This window comes from Paracoccidioides brasiliensis (assembly GCF_000150735.1).
Source record: "Paracoccidioides brasiliensis Pb18 unplaced genomic scaffold supercont2.11, whole genome shotgun sequence".
NCBI classification, from domain to species: Eukaryota; Fungi; Ascomycota; class Eurotiomycetes; order Onygenales; family Ajellomycetaceae; genus Paracoccidioides; species Paracoccidioides brasiliensis.
Window position 1 is genome coordinate 225,246 of NW_011371368.1, and position 18,725 is coordinate 243,970.

The 18,725-nt window shown below is 42.0% G+C and overlaps 5 protein-coding genes across 5 annotated transcripts; 2 read left to right on the plus strand and 3 right to left on the minus strand.

The window, feature by feature from the left end:
* Positions 1 to 702: 702 nt before the first annotated feature.
* Positions 703 to 2,330, minus strand: PADG_07323 (uncharacterized protein; the record flags this gene model as incomplete). The annotated part of the gene is made up of 2 exons (XM_010764511.1): positions 703 to 1,803; positions 1,857 to 2,330. 2 exons carry the CDS (start codon positions 2,328 to 2,330, stop codon positions 703 to 705), a joined length of 1,575 nt encoding a protein of 524 aa, XP_010762813.1.
* A 562-nt stretch (positions 2,331 to 2,892) lies between these two features.
* On the minus strand, positions 2,893 to 3,142 carry PADG_12278 (uncharacterized protein; the record flags this gene model as incomplete). The annotated part of the gene is made up of 2 exons (XM_010764619.1): positions 2,893 to 2,940; positions 3,017 to 3,142. 2 exons carry the CDS (start codon positions 3,140 to 3,142, stop codon positions 2,893 to 2,895), a joined length of 174 nt encoding a protein of 57 aa, XP_010762921.1.
* Positions 3,143 to 10,135: 6,993 nt separating this feature from the next.
* PADG_07325 (V-type ATPase, C subunit) lies at positions 10,136 to 11,342 on the plus strand (the record flags this gene model as incomplete). The annotated part of the gene is made up of 6 exons (XM_010764375.1): positions 10,136 to 10,183; positions 10,303 to 10,399; positions 10,544 to 10,626; positions 10,771 to 10,883; positions 10,990 to 11,074; positions 11,172 to 11,342. 6 exons carry the CDS (start codon positions 10,136 to 10,138, stop codon positions 11,340 to 11,342), a joined length of 597 nt encoding a protein of 198 aa, XP_010762677.1.
* A 1,000-nt stretch (positions 11,343 to 12,342) lies between these two features.
* Positions 12,343 to 13,846, plus strand: PADG_07326 (AGC/PKA protein kinase; the record flags this gene model as incomplete). The annotated part of the gene is made up of 4 exons (XM_010764376.1): positions 12,343 to 12,682; positions 12,752 to 12,844; positions 12,918 to 13,042; positions 13,124 to 13,846. 4 exons carry the CDS (start codon positions 12,343 to 12,345, stop codon positions 13,844 to 13,846), a joined length of 1,281 nt encoding a protein of 426 aa, XP_010762678.1.
* A 2,198-nt stretch (positions 13,847 to 16,044) lies between these two features.
* PADG_07327 (uncharacterized protein) lies at positions 16,045 to 17,323 on the minus strand (the record flags this gene model as incomplete). Its single annotated transcript, XM_010764512.1, has 2 exons — positions 16,045 to 16,100; positions 16,261 to 17,323. The coding sequence occupies 2 exons, from the start codon at positions 17,321 to 17,323 to the stop codon at positions 16,045 to 16,047; spliced, it is 1,119 nt and encodes a 372-aa protein (XP_010762814.1).
* Positions 17,324 to 18,725: the final 1,402 nt, after the last annotated feature.

Here is an 18,725-nt window from a genome sequence, read left to right on the forward strand (position 1 = left end):
TTTTGAATGTTAACATTTCTAGTAAGCCAAGTGGTTTTGACATCTCATTTATCCTCTTATATTCATGCAGCATGGTGTAGAGTGTAGAGATCTGCAGTTAGAATGGAAAAAGACTATAAATAATGAGTAGTCTGACAATATGACCGTAGCTATCTAGTGTGTATATATATGACCTAGTGTATGTCTATGAAATATTTCATTGAATATGACATGCCTCCTATTCAAAGGTAGCCACATTGAGGTTTTTGATTTCAAAATAGATTGCAAAGACCTCTTATTCTTTTTGAGATGCCAAAAATTATATGTAAGATATCTGTTCATTGTCGACATGGTTGAACACATGTAAAATGTAGTGCCCTATAAGACTCCAGATTACCAACTTTCAAGTTCATACTCTCCTCTTGATGATTTTCTTCCACATATCGACATTGGCGCTGTAAGCCGCTGTGGGAGTCGAAGCAGATGCCAAAACACTTCAACTCCTCACCTCTTTGGCTGAAGCATATAAAAATATGAGGAGGGAGAATCGAGCTAAAAGTGCTATGAATAGGTTTGGTGATGCTGTCAAGGATTTTTTATAAAAGAGGAGAAAGATGGTAGTGGAGACTTGAAGGAATGTGAAAGTAAAGGAAAAAACAAAGAGTATAGTAGCTAATGAGATGGCAGGTAAGAAGATTGGATGTGAAGATGTGTATATCTTACTCACGGGTCTTCAAATTCTTGTTGAAGATGAATGTCATACTTTTCCTTATCTGACACTTTGCGGTATGCCAGCAACGGTCCGTCTTTCGCCCAGTAAAAAAGCATAATTGATATAAAATCATCATCAGAATGCTTGAAAAATATGGGCTTGATCCTATCATAAAAGAAATTGTGGAGACCTGGAGGACTAGAAAGTGCCAGTGTATACCAAAATGTGCCAGTATTCCAGGAGCGGTTCATGACCTTAGACAGTTGTGGCATGGTATCTTTGACAACAATGTCCTGCATTTGTGTCTCTTCTTCAGCAGTCAGAATATTCATAAACTCTTTTCTAGCTTCATCATAATTGTCTGGGTCTACTTCATCCATCCGCTTGCCTGACAACCAGTATGGGGGTGCAATCATCTCAATTGGATGAGAGCAAGCCCACTCCAGATCAATTAGACATGTGATATGCCAGTCTTCATCAACCAAGATATTGCTCTGGTGAAGATCGGTAAAGTGGAAAATAAAAGGGCCGCGGCGGAGATCTCGCTGAAAAAACAGTGGAAAGGTGGATCGCATGGCGGTCAGAGCAGCCATTTGAGAAATAGTATCACCAAGACTCTTTACTGCATTTGGCTGGTTTTGTAGGCGGCTATCATGAAATGCAAGTGTATCCACGATATAAGAGTCAGTCGTGGAGTAGGTATAATCTCGGGGTATGTGAGTCGGAATTTCATCATTCTCAAGTTCTGCAATCTCGACTGACAATGGTCGATTTGCCAAATGCAGAAACCCGTCATCATCAATAATAAAGGAGCCGATCTGGGGTAATGGTATTCGACTCATGCTTAGCAAGATGCGAGACAGATCACGAAAGAAGTTAGTACGCAGCTTGACATCATGCTGATTTTTCTCAAACCATGTGCTTGAGAGCATCCTTCCCTGCGTTTTATCGATGTATTCAATTACCAGATAACCAGCACCAATCGCATTGTGGGCTCCTCCTTGATGACGGATGTAGTAGGAAGGAACTGGAAATCTCAACCACGAGAGCAATCGACGGCGGATGGACTGAAAACATCGGGATATGAAGGGCAGATGTTCGAGACGCGTGAACTGGACTAGGTCAGATAGTCAACACTTGAATAGAATGTAGTGAGAGAACGTACAGTTTCGCCTGTAGACATGGCAAAACCATACATGTGCGGAATTGGTACATCTGGACAGTTTTCTTGTAGCCATGCATAGGTTCCAGCTTCACAACGGACTTTCTCATCACCATTTCCGGGTCGAAAGGCTTCCCCAATACGATACGGAAGAGGGAGTCGAAGAAGCACATGCCGGCTTCGTTGTTGTTTCTTCCGTTTCCGGGTCTCCTCTTCGATAGTGACTGGAACACAGACGTTGAAGCTTCCATGGAACCAGTCCTCAACTTCAGCCACGCGACACGAGTCGACTGATCTTACACCTAGTCCTAGATGATGAACGACAATGGATTTAATCCAATCGCGGTTCTCATTTAGCTGATTGAAGAAGCGGGTTTGTTGGTCATAGTAGCCTAGCCGAAGAAGGATATTGACCTCGCGTCCCTTCGCGCTGGAGTACGTGATTTCCTCGCGGAGTAGACGGCGGGTTCTCGGCATGATGAATTAACGAAGACTTCCAAATGTTAACTAACTAATCAATACATTGCTGGGTTTTGTGCAAGGATGATTGCGTCGTCCATCGACTACACATGGGACCGGACACTTTAATCGTCAGTACGACAAGAAAGGAGATGGAGGATTTAGTGCTGGATTTGAGAAGCCTAATAGGGGCAGCCCATAACGGTGGCTGGCTGCTGGCTGGTCAACGGAATAATGATATTCCACACCATCCCTCTCCTTTGCCTGTGTGCAGCTAGCTGCATCGTTTAACTAGCCCGAGACGCCTTTGTACATCCTTGGTATAAATATCCTGGCCTTTGGATTTTATTAACTCAACCTTGTCGCTGAGGGCAATTATATACGTTCTCCCTACAAAGCTATTCTCTTCTCTGCTTCTCTTTCCTCCTATAAGGCTCAGCCTTTTCCCCCAAGCCTAGAATCATGAATTGATAAAAGTCTAACCCCCTTGTCATCGTGGAATGAGACAGTGATGACTTCATGTCAGAAGGATCTCTGGAGGAACGACGCGACCGAGTGCCTCTGGGGTGCGGGTCGGATCTCAAATGTTCGGAAATGGAGTTTTGTCACGGAACGCAATGAATTTGCGCTTCAGTGGCAACAGGCAGTTAACAGGAAGACCATGTCAGCATCTTCAAATCAGACAAGGTCTACAGCCTTTTCACCTTTTGCTCGACTGCCTTACTAGCAGCCTCCACTGTATTGCCAAACTCGGCACCAGCGTCAGTTCTCGAACTTGTCAAGCCCAATCCAGCATATCTCATGCCAACGGCAGCAGGAGGACGAAACATGTTGCGAGTGAATCTTGCGGTAGTGAAAGAGCCAATGAAAGGATTCGAACAAGTTATGCACGAAGATCAAAAGGTAGAGTCTTTGAGTTCGGAAGAAGAAGAATTGAGATCCTAGGGGTATGAGCAACCTCTTATATCCATCTCAGATGTTCATGGCCCTCTTGGGTTCTAGGCAGATCAAGACCGGATGAAGTGGTCGGCCCTCGCGATAAAAACCCTTCGGACAGTCATGAGTCACAGAGGAAATCAAGGCAATGATTTCATGATCACACAAGAATGAAAAATAACAAAGGCCACCGGTGGATCCGAGGAGCATCATATGCATGCGCCAGAAGACAGCGGGGTTCTCAAACATGATGCGGCTATAACCTCGTCTGTTGTTCAGAGAGCACCCATAATGTAGCAAATTCTGCCACCGGGGTGGTTGGGGTAAAAACCCCAGGAACGCGTCGCACTAATATTTGAAACATGTTTAATATTTCGGGTGCCAAATCTCTTAGCGTTGACAGTCGGGAACTCCGTTCTTGGTAGTATTACTTAATGCATAATCTTAACGTAATCGATCACTCAACTGGCCAGATCACTCAACTGGCCACCTTTCCAATTTCAACCCATCATCAACAATCAAAGCTCAATTTCTCAACCACAATGAAAATTCAAGCCTCTAATCAGGAAGGAAAACTTCTTTTGGCCATTAGAGCCTATGAAACCAAGCAAATTTCTAGCATTTGAGCTGCTGCTAAGGCCTATGGTGTCTCTTGTGCCACCCTATCCAATCGACTACATGGAGGCATTCCACGCGTGAAATCCCAGTCTCAACGCCAGAAATTGACACCTACAGAAGAAGAAGCTCTAGTTCAATGGATAATCTCCATGGATGAGAGAGGCCTACCCCCCCCGAATTGCAAGTGTATGATATATGGCCATTGAGCTACTCAGGGCCCGTGGATCTAGCATATCCCCTAGCATTGGAGAATGCTGGGTGCGGAGATTTATTAAACGCCATTCTGAGCTGAAGACCAGGCTCACACGCAGATATGATCACCAGCGAGCTCTATGTGAAGATCCAGAGATTATAAAGAGGTGGTTTAGAATGGTGGATAATGCCATGAAGAAGTATGGAATTCTACCTGAGGATACATATAATTTTGATGAAGTTGGCTTTCTTATGGGGGTTATTTCAACAACCTTAGTGGTCACTAGGTCAGAAAGAGCTGGAAAGGCATCTCTTATACAGCCAGGAAATAGGGAATGGGTGACTGTGATTGAGTCAGTCAATGCAAGAGGACGGAGCCTGCCTCCAATGATTATTCTCAAGGGCAAGCTACACCAGGCTTCATGGTATACAAACCTGCCAGCAGATTGGGTAATTGGGGTTAGTGAGAATGACTGGACCACTGATCAGCTTGGTCTAATATGGCTGAAAGAGGTGTTTAACAAGCATACTCAGGCTTATGCAGTTGGAAGATATAGACTCTTGATTCTGGATGGGCATGGGAGCCATGCCACTGCTGAATTTGACCAATTCTGCAGAGAGAATGCTATTATAGCTCTCTATATGCCACCTCATTCTTCCCATCTGCTGCAGCCACTAGATGTGAGCTGCTTTGCCCCCCTGAAGAAGGCATATTGCAAGCAGGTTGAATCTGGCATGAGGCTTGGCATTAATCATGTGGATAAGGAGGAATTCCTAGAACTATATTCTGCTGCTAGGAAGGAGGCATTGAAGAATATGACTATTAAGAATGGATTCAGAGCCACAGGCTTAGTGCCATTCAATGCAGAGGAGGTTCTTGAACGCCTATATTATCAACTGCATACACCAAGTCCCCCAGGCACATCTCATGAATCTCAGGCCTCCTGGACCCCAAAGACTCCCTGAAATGCTGTCCAATTGGAACGCCAATTCAACAAGCTCAAGCAGTTTATCAAGCATCGTACGCAAAGCCCGCCTAGTCCTACCAACCAAGCTCTAGATCAACTAGTTCGGGGGTGCCAACTAGCTATGCATGGGGGTGCTCTTTTGGCTCAAGAGAACAAGGCTTTACGAGCTGCAAATGAGAAGCAGAAACGCAAGCGAGGACAAGGCCGTGTTTACATAGGTCAGGAAGGAATTCTGACTGGAGAAGAAGGATTAGCTAGAGCTCAGACTGCTCAGGCTGCTCAGCAGATGGTGGATAGAGGGGTGGAGGATTCAAATCAACCCACTAAAAAGCGAGCACCGGCACGCTGCAGCAAGTGTGGGAATACTGGACATAGGGCCCCTGGATGCTTGCAGAGCTAGGATTTAATTGTATATAATTTTTTAATGGATAATTTAATATAGTGGTGGCGGAATTTAAAGATTTGTTTAATGTACAGTGGGGAGGTGGCCAGTTGAGTGATCTGGCCAGTTGAGTGATTGGTTACGTTAACGTAAGCGATCACCGAGTTGGCCAACTTCCCCACCCTTTATTCAAGAAATCTTTAAATTTTATCACCAATAGGTCTTCCTTTTTAGTGGAATATGCTAGTCAAAGTGGGCCGGAGGGGAGCAATCAGGGTCTCACCATAGTTTCTGTCGTGCTTCCCCAACTAATCTGTGATGGCAGCCCTTTTTTGGTGTATAGATTTCAGTTGTAGGGCGACGACTTTCCTTTGCCCATATCTTTTTGTCTCTCTCATCGTTTATTCTCTTTGTTCTCCTTTGTTTTCCTTTGTTTGATTTCTAGGTTAGGTTTCTTCATTTCGATAGGCCCTTAACTTTTTCTTCGTCGTCACTATTATTATCCTGGTGCCGACGGCACCCACATTTCCAGGGCAAGGACTGAGGAATTCTGGGACATTTCCCCAAACCATATTCCCAAAAACACGCTCAGACCTCTCCTTTTTGATTTTCGCGACGCCCGCTTGACTGAACCCATCTTGCCCCGGCGATGTCGAACGAGAGAACCATGGCATGCAAAAGAGTCCTGCCCGCTCTACTGCTGACAGGTGCGCTGACATTGCGAGTCAGCAGGATGTTTGTTAGAGAGACTCACAATAGGGTAAATAGGAAATGAGAACGCTTTGACAGCCCTTTAGAAGCCCAAGGTGACGTAGTACAGGACTCAGCAGATAAAACGAGGGAGGACTGGCATGAGTGAATACGTGAAACATCCTGGACGCTCGTAGTTGCGAATTTCTTAACTTGGTTTTTTTTTTTTGATTTCTTAGCTTCCGTGTCAATATAGTAACTTAGCAACCGACTTTGGTTCAACTTCAGAAAATCACGTGTAGTATGCGAAGAAGCTCCAATCATTGGTGCAAACCATATGAATGATCCAAGCTTAATCTCCTGAGAGCGCACTTTAACTTCATGCACACAAATCGGTTGATGGTTAGTGAGGGCCCGCGATTTGCATATCAATTATGCTATTGCTATACAATGAGTTTTCTTTGTATCTCATTTGGTCTGCTCTTTTCTCTCTTATTTATTTGTTTTCTACTATTTATCTAAGAAGTGGACCTAATAATTACAGCGGCCGCCACGCGTGTAATACGAAACGAGTGGTATATTAAACAGTATGCATTGAGCTGGCTAATATATACGATGCTTATTTACTATAACACATCTCTTCCGTTTCAATCAGCGTGATCGCATCATCATACGCCTTAATAATAATAGGATTATATAGCCTTTTTGGGTCTTGCGGTGTTCCAACGATAAGTCCTTCCTCCCCATGAGGAAACAGTATGCGCCGTATGGTTCATGGATAGAGGCTTGTCCGTTTTGCAAAAGAGTCACCATGGTTGGAATATTCCCCTCTTGAAAGACACTGAAGATTGTAGATTCATACGGTCTCATACAACTTAGCGTAGAATTTCGGTTAAATGCTCGCTCAATAGAAATGTCGTAGGTGCTGCCTACAGGGAGAGTTATGTCACAGTATTAATTAAAACTGATATTTAGCTTGCATAGTTAGTAACCTCTAGATAAACACTCGGGATTAGAAATAAATCCGGCAGAGTTGGTGAACAACGGCTTAAGGTCCATCCATCTGCTCCTGCATGTTCGATAAAGCTTCCGTGACAGTCCCCGAATGCGCCATAAGATTGAGCAATTGCGTATCGCGGGCTTGCGACTGTGTTGTGTTGGAGTCGTCAATCATGGATAAGGAATTTAGAGTACTTCATAATTACTCACAGGCTTTCTGAATGATAAGTCTGTTGATCTGAATTTCTCAGCTGATTCAACTATGTTATTCAATGCTATTCAGACATACAAATCAAACTTACTGATACTCTATTCTGATAAGAACAGAATATGCTAAAGAACAAAATATATCTCTGCTGAAAAAATTATAATAAAGTACATCTGCTAAACTCATCACTTATTTGAAATCTCCCAGAAACTTATAATAATATAAAAGTCATAATAGTTAACTATATAAAAGAAGATCTCTATAGTTTAAATTTTGAAAATTATTGAAATTAGATTTATTGAGCTAATAATACTTTAATCTGATTGATTAATACTGTTTATTTTAAAAGTTTAAATTTTTATTTATTTTAATATATATATATCTATCTTTAAGTATATATTTGATAGTCAAAGAAGTTCTACTTTGATGAAAGATAATAAATTCAACTATAAATCTTTATAAATATATATTTATTAGAAGATAAATTAATTAATACTTGAAAAATATTCAGATTAAAAATTATATATAAAATTATAAATTAAAAATTTTTTTAATTAAATATATTAAATATTATCAGATATTTCATATATAACTATCATATTTATAAATTAGTTACTGTTTAAAGATAGTATTAAATAAATATATTAAAGTTTTTAATTATTTTTAGTTATATTTAAAAAGACTTAATTATTAACTTTTATCAAATCATCTTTAAGTAAAAACTTTAAGAATATTATAATTATTATAAATTATTTAAGTAAGAAAGTAATTATTAAATTTTATTAGAAAATAAATATTAAAGTAATTATTAATATTTTTTATATAAATTTTATTTTATTAAATTTATAATATTTTTTAATTAATTATCTCTGATTGTAATATTCAATTTATTAATATTATATAAGAATATATATACTGAGAATTAAATATAGATTTTTATTATAAAATATTTAAAATAAATAAAGTTATAGAAGAAATAATTTAAATTTTAAAAATTATATTTAAAGTTTTATAATTATGCATAAATTAATTTAAGCTTATTTTTTATATATAATAAAATAATTTTTAGTAATAAAATCTTTATAATAATAAGAGTAAAACTTTTTTATTTATATATTTATAAACTGAAAATTACTTATATTATTATATATAAAAATAATAACTAAAATATAGAGTTAACAGTATTTTTATATAAATTAATTAATAGAAAATTGAATAAGTAAACTTAACTAGTTAAGAAAATAGATAAACTTATATTTTAAAACTAAAGAAAAATTTTAAATATTTAAAAATATAAATAATTAAAAATATATTTTTATATATTTTTAATAAATTTAATATAATAAAAATAAACTATTAACTTTTTTATATATGAATTTATTCATCTTATATATTGTAATTACTAGATATAAACTATTTTAAATTATTAAAATAAGTATATAAATAAAAAGTTAAAAATTAAATAAGATTAAAAATTAATTATATTTATTAAAAAAATTTAAAAATTTAATTTAAAGATAAAAAAAATATATAAAAAATTTACTATTGAAAATAGATTTAAAAATATAAATCTTAATTTTTTTAAATATATAAAAATATAAAATAATTAAAATATTAAATAAAATCAAATAATATATAAATAAATTATTTAATTTAATTAATCAAATACTTAATTAATTATATATAATATTACTATTTTAATAAAAAATAACTAGAAGTTATAATTTAAAAAAAATATAAAAAAGTAAATTTATATATTTATAGTTTAAAATAAAGCTTTCATATCTTAAAATAATAATTATAATTTAAGTAATTGATTAAATTATATAGGAAAAATAAGTAAATTAAATTATTTATTTAAGAAATAAATATTATATTGTAATAAATATAATATAATTAATTATACTATTAAAAACTATTAAAAATTTTAAGAAATAAATTTATATATTTATTATAAATATTTTTAAATAATAGATATATAATTATATAACTTATTAAATATAAAATATAAAATAATATATTTAATAATTTAATATATTTAGTGATAAATTATATTTATTAAAATAAAAATAAATAAATTTCAATATAATATTTACTAGTTTATTATATAGTAATATAAAAATGCGAAGACTGAAACTATTACTAACAAATTAGCTACTTAACATGCTCAAGAAGCAAAATAACTCAACAAGTTTTTTAAGCAAGTTTCTGATACTTTTAAACATTGAAAGCAACTGATTAGCTACTAATTATTAACTTATTTACAAAGCTCTTGTGAAGTGAAAAATCTAATAACAAAACTAATTGTGATGATTCTTATTCATCTGATAACAATTCAATATACATTTGATAGTGAATTCTTCAAGATTTTTTTCACAGATAATTTTTTTCACAGCTTTCTCAATTTTTCATTTTCACTTTTATAATTCTTATATTCTAGTTGGACTATTAAGCTGCCATCATAATTTTTGAATTGGTAATATATTTTAATACAGTATTCAGTCCATCCGACATATAATAATCTTTATAATATTTGAATATAATAAAGCATTGTAGAGAAATTCGTGAATTTTGTAAATTAGTTGAGAAGTTGGTAGAAGTATGCGTTGACTGGCGACGTGTGTTGATTGGTGGATTATGTCGACTACAACTTATCAACTCAACTCTTCTGTTGAAAGGCCTGTGGCTTACCATCCAACACACAAGCCGTACAAACCCACTTCATTACCTTCCTCTTGCAGTCTGTAAGAGTGAGAGGTAAAAAGCTGTGACGACGACAATCGAACAAATGAATATTTACCTCTGGAGGTCCTAACTGATCTTCGTCACAATGGCGGACAGCGAGCTTGCGCCCAAGTTCGCCCCATTCTTCGGAATGGTAAGGACGCAATAATCTCCCTGGCTCATACCCCCACCGCCATAGAATTTGCTAGACTAACCAATATATTTATATATATAGGCAGGCATTGCTTCAGCAGTGAGTTCAACCATATCCAGTTCTGCAACCACCATTCATCCACCGTCCTCTCCCCAGACAACGGACAAACACTCGAGAAAACCAGCGCTGACGAAATCTCAAAGATGATCTTTGGATGTATGTCACAGGGAAACCCACAAACACCTCCCCCCCCCCCCCCTCCATTCAACCCGCCCCCATGCCAACTAGATATCCTGAGTCAAACCACATGCACGAACGCGAGCTTGGATTCGGACTCATAAGACTTGAACCGCGATACAGCAATAGGAGCCGCATACGGAACCGCGAAAGCAGGCATCGGCATCGCGGGAGTCGGAACCTTTCGACCAGATCTCATGATGAAGGTATGGTTGATATTTGGTTTAACTGCGACCAGCCTAGCCAGTCAGCTAGAGCTGTCTATTCATTTGCCGTATTTTGCTAACGGGTGTGGAACGCGCGCGCGAGCGTGTGTGTGTGCGTGCGTGCGTGCCTGTTGCTGTTGCTAGTCTTTAATTCCCGTGGTCATGGCGGGTATCATTGCCGTCTACGGCCTGGTCGTCGCAGTGCTTATTGCGGGTGACCTGGCTCCTCCGCCGCAGAAGACATATAGCCTGTTCTCGTATGTATATCGTCAACACTCTATTCGCCGCCCCCTAGTACGCCGCTTTTTTGTTCTATATATGTGTCCTCCACATAACTGACCGCGTTGAACTTGTGGTAAATAGCGGCGCCATGCACCTCGCAGCAGGGCTATCCGTTGGTCTAGCGGGACTCTCGGCCGGATATACCATTGGCTTAGTTGGTGATATGGTCAGTCGTGGTGTTTCAAAGAGGGCGACCCTTTGTTGGCCTCCTTTCTCCAGCTTACCACGTATATGATATCTAACATAGAATGGTATCTTCTCAGGGCGTGCGATCATACATGCAGCAGTCGCGGGTTTTCGTCGGGATGGTGTTGATATTGATTTTTGGTGAAGTATTGGGTCTCTACGGGTATGGCTCTCCTCGCCGTCCGACTCCCTCTTCTCATACAGGCAGTCCCCTCCTTTTTAAACGAGACGGCATGGATGCAAACTGACCAACTACATAATATTTCGAAACAGGTTGATTGTCGGGTTGATCTTGAACTCGAAGGCTTAGTTAGTGAAGCGATGGACATTTAATTTTTTCTGTGTTTGTTCTTTGGGCACGCATGATTTCTGAGACGGAGCATTTCTGATTTTTGCCTCTTTGCTGGGATTGCTATCCTGATATAATATATGTATACGCTCATGGATAACACGACAATAAAAGAGAGGACCTTGGAATTGATCCTAGAATTGTTGAGGTTGGAAACGGTTTGTTGAATGCGATTTTCCCTTTCTTTACCCAGTGTATTTTCCACGTCAGCAGAAGCAGGATAGCTATTAGAATTATCCCAAACTAGAAGAGTATCGAGTCCATAAAACACACCCCTACTGTGCCAGGCTAAATCCCGATCCCCCCCCTCCCCCCCCCTTCGGGCTCCCAGGTACATGTACCCAGCTGTTGTTGGTTTTGCGTGGATCCTCGACCCTTCTTGGCACCCCAGCTCTCTCCCTCGCCGCCAGCCCCGCCTATCATCATAGCAACATCAACAGCGCTCGAATCGTTGGTTACTCCCCCCTGCAAAAGCTTCAAACGCCCATCAATTCATTCATCCCCGCACTGTAATTGTCCTGTGAGCTGCATCCACATATATTTACACATCGTCATCACCGTTGTATCTCATCTCATACAGCCCCTCTGAATAAAGCCCCTTAATCTTTCTCCCCTAAAATCACCCTTTGCCACAGACTCAGTCAATGGCGACCATATCATCCGCCATCCCTCTGCGCCGTTTCCATTTACTCCCATCGCCGATTTGAATTCCACCCCTCCCCCAAACGTCCACCCACTTGCCTCCCCCTCCCTCACCCTCTTCATCCGTGGTTTTCGCTGCTCAACTTTTCCGCCGGCAGTCGAGCCAAGTGCCAGGTTAGGGATAGGTCGGCTTCGCTTAGCTTACAAAAGTCAGGGTCTAGCCTCCCCGGGCCATCCAGGACCCCTCGCCTTTCCTGATGGCCGCGGAAACGATACAAGGGCAGTCATCAACATCCTACCGTCCAGAGATTGATGTACCCGCCGAGTCAACGCGCGATATCGACACGGTAAATAAGAAGAAGCAGCAAAACCACCACCACCACCACCACCAACATCCCCAGAAGAAGAGTAACGGTGAGAAGCCAAATAGTCTGGATCTGAGTCTGGATCTGAGCCTGGGCCTGGACCTGGCCTGTCCCGCATCGCGCCCGGAAACCCCGCAAGACAACCTTGAGAATCGGGAGAGGATTAGACAACGGCTACCTGCGGAGCGATTGAACATTGATGATTTTGACCTTCTCGAAACTGTAGGGACAGGTAAGCTGGTCTCCCCTTTGTTTATATGGATGATGGATGTTGATATGGTCATAATTGAAAACTAAATAGGTACATTTGCTCGAGTTTGGCTGGCTCGGTTGGTGAAGAGGAAAGAAGGTCAGGATGGAGTATATGCGATTAAGATTTTGCACAAGGCGGATGGTGTGTAGAGATCTCCCTTCTCTTTAACGGCTGTCTCTGCTTTACTGATTCGTGTTTTTCACTCGATTGGCAGTCATCAAACTAAAACAGGTTGAGCATGTGCGGAATGAAGTCAGAACCCTTGCTGCGGTTTCTGGCCACCCGTTTATTATTTCCCTTATTTCCACATTCTCCGACGATCAAAATTTATACATGTTGGTAAGTCTTATTTCCACAGGAAGATACAATAGGTCTCCAGAATATCCACACACCCATCCGCAACGCCTAACATACAAACAGCTAGACTACTGCCCTGGCGGCGAAGTCTTCACATTCCTCCGCCGCGCCCACCGCTTCAGCGAACGAACCTCCCAATTCTACGCCGCCGAAATCGTCCTAATCCTCGAATTCCTCCACGAAGTCCACGGCGTCGTATACCGTGACCTCAAGCCCGAAAACATCCTCCTAGACGCAGAGGGCCACCTCAAACTCGTCGACTTCGGCTTCGCCAAACAACTCTGGAGCAGAGAAACATATACCCTCTGCGGCACCCCGGAATATCTCGCACCAGAAGTCATCCACAACAAGGGCCACGGCCTAGCGGTTGACTGGTGGGCTCTAGGCGTCCTTATATATGAGTTCATAGTCGGACAGCCACCATTCTGGGACCAGAATCCCATGTGCATATACGAGCAGATCGTTCAGGGACGTCTGCGGTTCCCCGTAAACATGCCCTCCACCGCCCGCGATATTGTGACCCAGCTATGCACGACGAACCCCTCGGAGCGGCTAGGGTACATCAAAGGTGGTGCTGCGCGAGTGAAGCAGCACCCGTTTTTCAAGGATATTAATTGGGATGACATTTATTTTCGGCGGACCAAGGGGCCTATAGTCCCCAGGGTGGATTCACCGACCGACACGGGTAATTTTGAGGAATACCCGGACGAGCCGGATTCGTCGTTGCTTACGCCTTATACGAAGGAGATGAGAGAGAAGCATGATGCTATGTTTGCGGATTTTTGAAGGGGGGTTCCTAATTTTCGGATTGAATGTTACATGTGTTGTTTTTGAAGGTAACTAGCTGTCTGGAGGTATCTCAGATATGCACAATATCCAATCAGAACTCTATTCCTGCCCCAACCGTTGATATGCGGAAGGACTCCTAATAGCTAGGTGCATGTATGTATGTATGTATGTATGTATGTATGTATGTATGCACACCGCGGATATTTGTTAAAAAATACCCATGGAACGACTCCCGTCCGATTTGAAGCACCGCTCTAAATAGAGCGGCTGTCATGCATGTGCAACTAGAGCTCCCAGTGGGAAGTCAGTCGACTATATCCCAAGCATAAAATCTGCTTCAGAAGTTCTTCACTTAGGGAAGAAAACTGCTCAGCTCCAGCATTGTGTGTCGCCCGCAACAACAGACAGCCTTGATGGAGCGACGAGTGCATCGGCCTTCGGCTAAGGGCGATGAGCATCCCCAAACCTTGGACTTCGCTCGAAGTTGAGGGGCGGAACACGCGCCGAGAGTTTTTCTTCAAGAGTTCAAAAAAAAAAAAAAAATCCGTGTTCGATAGATACAATTTTTTTTTGTGCGCGCGTGCGCTTGTGCTGTGCTGTGCTGTGCTGTGTGCAGGAGAGATGAGGCTCTGGAAATTGAGTAAATAGGGAGAGCTTTTCTCCATCTCAGGAAGCTAGCTCATTGAAGGAATAATTTCTAACGAGAGGGCTTTCAGCATTCTGCTTCTCGTGAGAAAGGGGCTTTCGCAGGTTGCTTCTGCAACCTGTCTTTTTGAATACTAGCATCGATTATTCGGGTGAAGGAGATTTGCTGAGAATGAACACGGCGCCGACCCAGAACGTAAAAATCGAGGCAATGGATCCTATGATATGCTGTTTATTTTGTTTTCGAGGAGGACGGTAAGCCCTCCTTTTAAATAAGTGTCTGTTAGCAGGTGTAGTAAAATGGCTACAGAAAACCATCAGTTTCAGCTTCTGGCTAAGTGTCACATCATCATATGGAGAATCTAATCAGTGGAATGAAAAACGGAGATGAAATTGAAAAATAGATGTCTGAGAGAAGGTGGAAAAATGGTATGTTTATTATGAGTAATTTTATCCTTGGTGTTTACTGCAGTTGAACTATTTGTGCACAGTTTCAGAACTCACAGTGAACAATTCAGTTTTACTTCTCTGACATATCAGTTGAGTGAATGAGGATAAAAACAAAGATTAAATGATCAGATACCATCTTCAGCATGAGTAAACTATGAAACATTTGTTGTTTGATTGACACAAACTACTCTATGCCTAACATCCTTTTCCACCCTAATATATGAGGTCATGGCAGAGAAAACAGCACATCAGATAGTAAACCTAGCTGAGTATATATAAAGCATTAAATGATCCTGATATTTCTTTCCTTCTTCTTCCTTTATATATATATGTCTTCAATCTAGTTTATCTTCTCAATGATGGTAAGAACAAACTCATCTCAACTATATATTTTATTCATCAATATACATAACAGATGCCAAAGGAGATCTGCAATACAAAATCAATGAATGATTTGCCACAACCCTGTGCAGAAAAAAAAGGAGAAGACACAAAAATGAAAATATACGAAACACAATTAACTCCACAAGTCTCCAACCAACCAAGTAAGACGGAAGCCTAGCCCTGAAAGAACTCCCCCTCCATTTCTATATAATTTTTATATACAGGCGGACAGATAAGGTAAATGGGAATGAAGATGCAGGTGAAAATGCAGGCGGGTGGGTTTTTCTTCGAAAAAGGGCAAATGAAGTTGCAGATTTTTCTTCTGCTGGCTCATCCTTCCTCTGCTGCGGGGATTGATGCGGTGCCGGGGTGTGGGCGGAGGTGGGCGGAGGTGGAATTGGGTCTGGTGAGAGGCTGAGCGGTGGATTATATGTGGAGCGAAAAAGGAAGAAGGGAGAAGGGAGGCAGAGAGTTTGAGGAGAGACAGGGAAGGGTTAAAAATTTTATGCCAGACTGTTCTGTATACAGTCCCCACATGGTTAGATGTAGCTGGCTGGTTGGTATCTTTTCCTCATTTGCCTCGAAGGACTCAAGGGTAGGATGACGTCAATGATGGTGTGATTCCCAAGGGAGAAACAATAGGTAGAATGGAGAAGCAGGGTATTTTGCGCTTGTGCAGCGGGTAAGTGTAACATTGTTTCCGGGATTACGCAGTCCTATTCCTCGAGAATAACGGGTGCTGGGCGGCCCGCCTCTTCGGCCTTCCAGGATCCTGAGATTTATGTTAGAACGGGCTACTGCAAATGGGGGTGACTTCCAAAAAATAAATAAATAAATAAATAAATAAATAGAAAAAAGAAAAGTAAAGAAGAGAGAGAGAGAGAGAGAGAGAGAGAGAGAGAGAGAGAGAGAGACAAGGTATATATACACACCTGAAAATTGATGTTTAACAAACGCCATAGGATCATCCGCGTCCCCAGCCCCCATATGCCCAATACCAGGACTAAAGCTCGTGATCGGCAAGACAACCACATCCCCCAACTGCCTGTGCTCCTTCACGCCCGAAAAGTCCTGCGCAGTCAAATTCCTTCCCGTAGGCGGCCGCGCCGTCTCAAAATAAAGCGGGTTATTAAAATACCGAAAGATCGCATCCGTCCACACCGCCGGCCCCGTAAACTCCATAACCGACTTATCCATCATACCCTTGATCAGGATCCCTGCCGCCTTCATCCGCAGCGCATCCTCTGTTATCGTGGCGACCACGTCGCGGAGTACAGGGTGGCCCGGCTTGGCTTGAATAGTCCACTGGCAGAACTGCAGGCGGCGCGAGAACCATTGCGCCCAGTCCTCGCGGTCCGTATCGGCTTCTATGCCCACTACGAGGCCGACGGTGGACCTGTTGATGTGCTGGGGCAGCCATTGGTCGGCGGGCTTGAGGACGTAGGTGTCTATATCGCTATATATGCCGCCGCGGGCGAGGAGGATGAGGTAGCGGAAGAAATCTGCTTTGAGCACGGGGAGGGGCAGGGAACGGTATGTTTCTATGATTTCTGGGAAGGGGGCGTAGAGGTAGCGGAGGAGAGGGTCCATGTCGTCATCTGTTATGACTTGGTGGATGAAGGATGGGTGGGTTGTGGTCCAGGAGGCTTCGCTGGCTCGGAAGTGTTCGAGGAAGTCAGGGGAAGCAGGGGTGTTTTTCCATGTTTGCCAGATGTAGGCGGGGAATTTGGAGGGGAGGTCGTAGGGGAATTGGTAGCGGAGGCGGTCGCGGAGGGGTTTACTGGCGGGGTCGGTGGAGTGGAGAGGGGGTGTGGGGGGTTGGTTTAGTTCTGCAGAGGATGGGCTCTTTTCTTGTTGGATTTGTTTTTGATTGGGGATTGGTTTTGAAGATGTGTGTGAGGGGTTGAGAAGTTTGGGGGAGTGTGAGGAGTGGAGGAGGACGATGCAGGAGAGGAGGAAGAGGGCGACGACTAGAGATCTTCGAAAAGTGATCATGGTGCTTGGAATCGAGCGGTGGAGGAGCTCTCGTTGACCATTCGGGGCTGGATATATAAATTAAATCCTGTGGCCGGAAAACTGGGCTTATTGGGGCTGGCAGATTGGATCCCAAGGTTCAGTCCAAGCTAAATAGTGGTGATGATATATGTACGCACTTGCACAGCATCGGCTGGTAGGATTGGATGCCCTCTCAAGATAGGCTGAGCATAGCGTTGATGGGTGCAAGCGTTGGCTCTCGGGAGGAGAGGGGAGGGGAGGGGAGGAGTAATTCGGCCGGGATCTGTGGTTGAGTCAGGTGCAGGAAGCTTAGAGCAAACATCACAGACGGCATATTCCAGAAGAAGCTGTCAGCCTTGACTTCTTCCACGGGCGAAACAAACAAAGAGGAGGTCCGACAAGGGGATTCAGGAGAGGTTGGGTAGTAATGGCTGTAGGTTGGTCGTTGTTGTAGAGGAGGAGGAGGAGGAGGAAAAGAGCTCCGCGCCAGGTGAACTGCCTAATCCCACCGCCCACCTGTGCTCCACATGCGCACAACTGCCCATCCACAGTATTCCCCACACACACACACACACACACACATACACACACACACACACACAATCTCATATAGATACTCCAATATGCAATCCATGGATTGCCAGGGTTAGCAGTCGCCTAAGTCGCCGCTTGCCTCCGTCGCTAGTTTGCTTCTGGCCTAGCGGCCGCCTGCAACATGAGATCTCTGGGCGGGTCGGCAGCTTCTGGTTGGCGGGAGGTGAATAAGCCCAGATCGAGTGGGGTTCGAGCCTCTGCCGCACACACACACACACACACACACACACACACACACACACACATTGTTTTACTGGAGTTACGGGATATAGGGAATACAGAGGATGGGCGGCTATTTCTTGCATTATCTCATGCAGGTCAGATTCGATAGATATTATCTAGAATATCGATTCAATGCAGTGAAGTTTCAAATTTCACACATGTCGGTGCGGCAGTGAGTTATGCTTCGTGAGTGACGGAGTGGAAAATGATTGAGAAAGAAGCTTGCAAGATAAACTTAACTATGATTGAAAACAAATCACTCATCCAGATGCATCTTTCACATATTAGCGAGTATTATTCTTACTTTTGTTCCGTGCGAATCAGACAAAACCTTGGATCTTCAAGCTACGCTTCGAATTAGCTCCGTTGATAGTTAGATACTTGGTTTGGCGGGCTTTTTTATTTTATTTTAATTATTCATTGCAGGTAGTTTCCGGATTCCGGATTATCCCGTGCATCCACTCATGAATGCTTTACTATCTCTCTCTCTGCATTGAATGAGGCCAGAGATCAAAGATGCTCTTTTATGAAACTGAACTCTGGCTGTTGATCTGCATGTTGAGACATCAATCTTTCAGCAGCAACT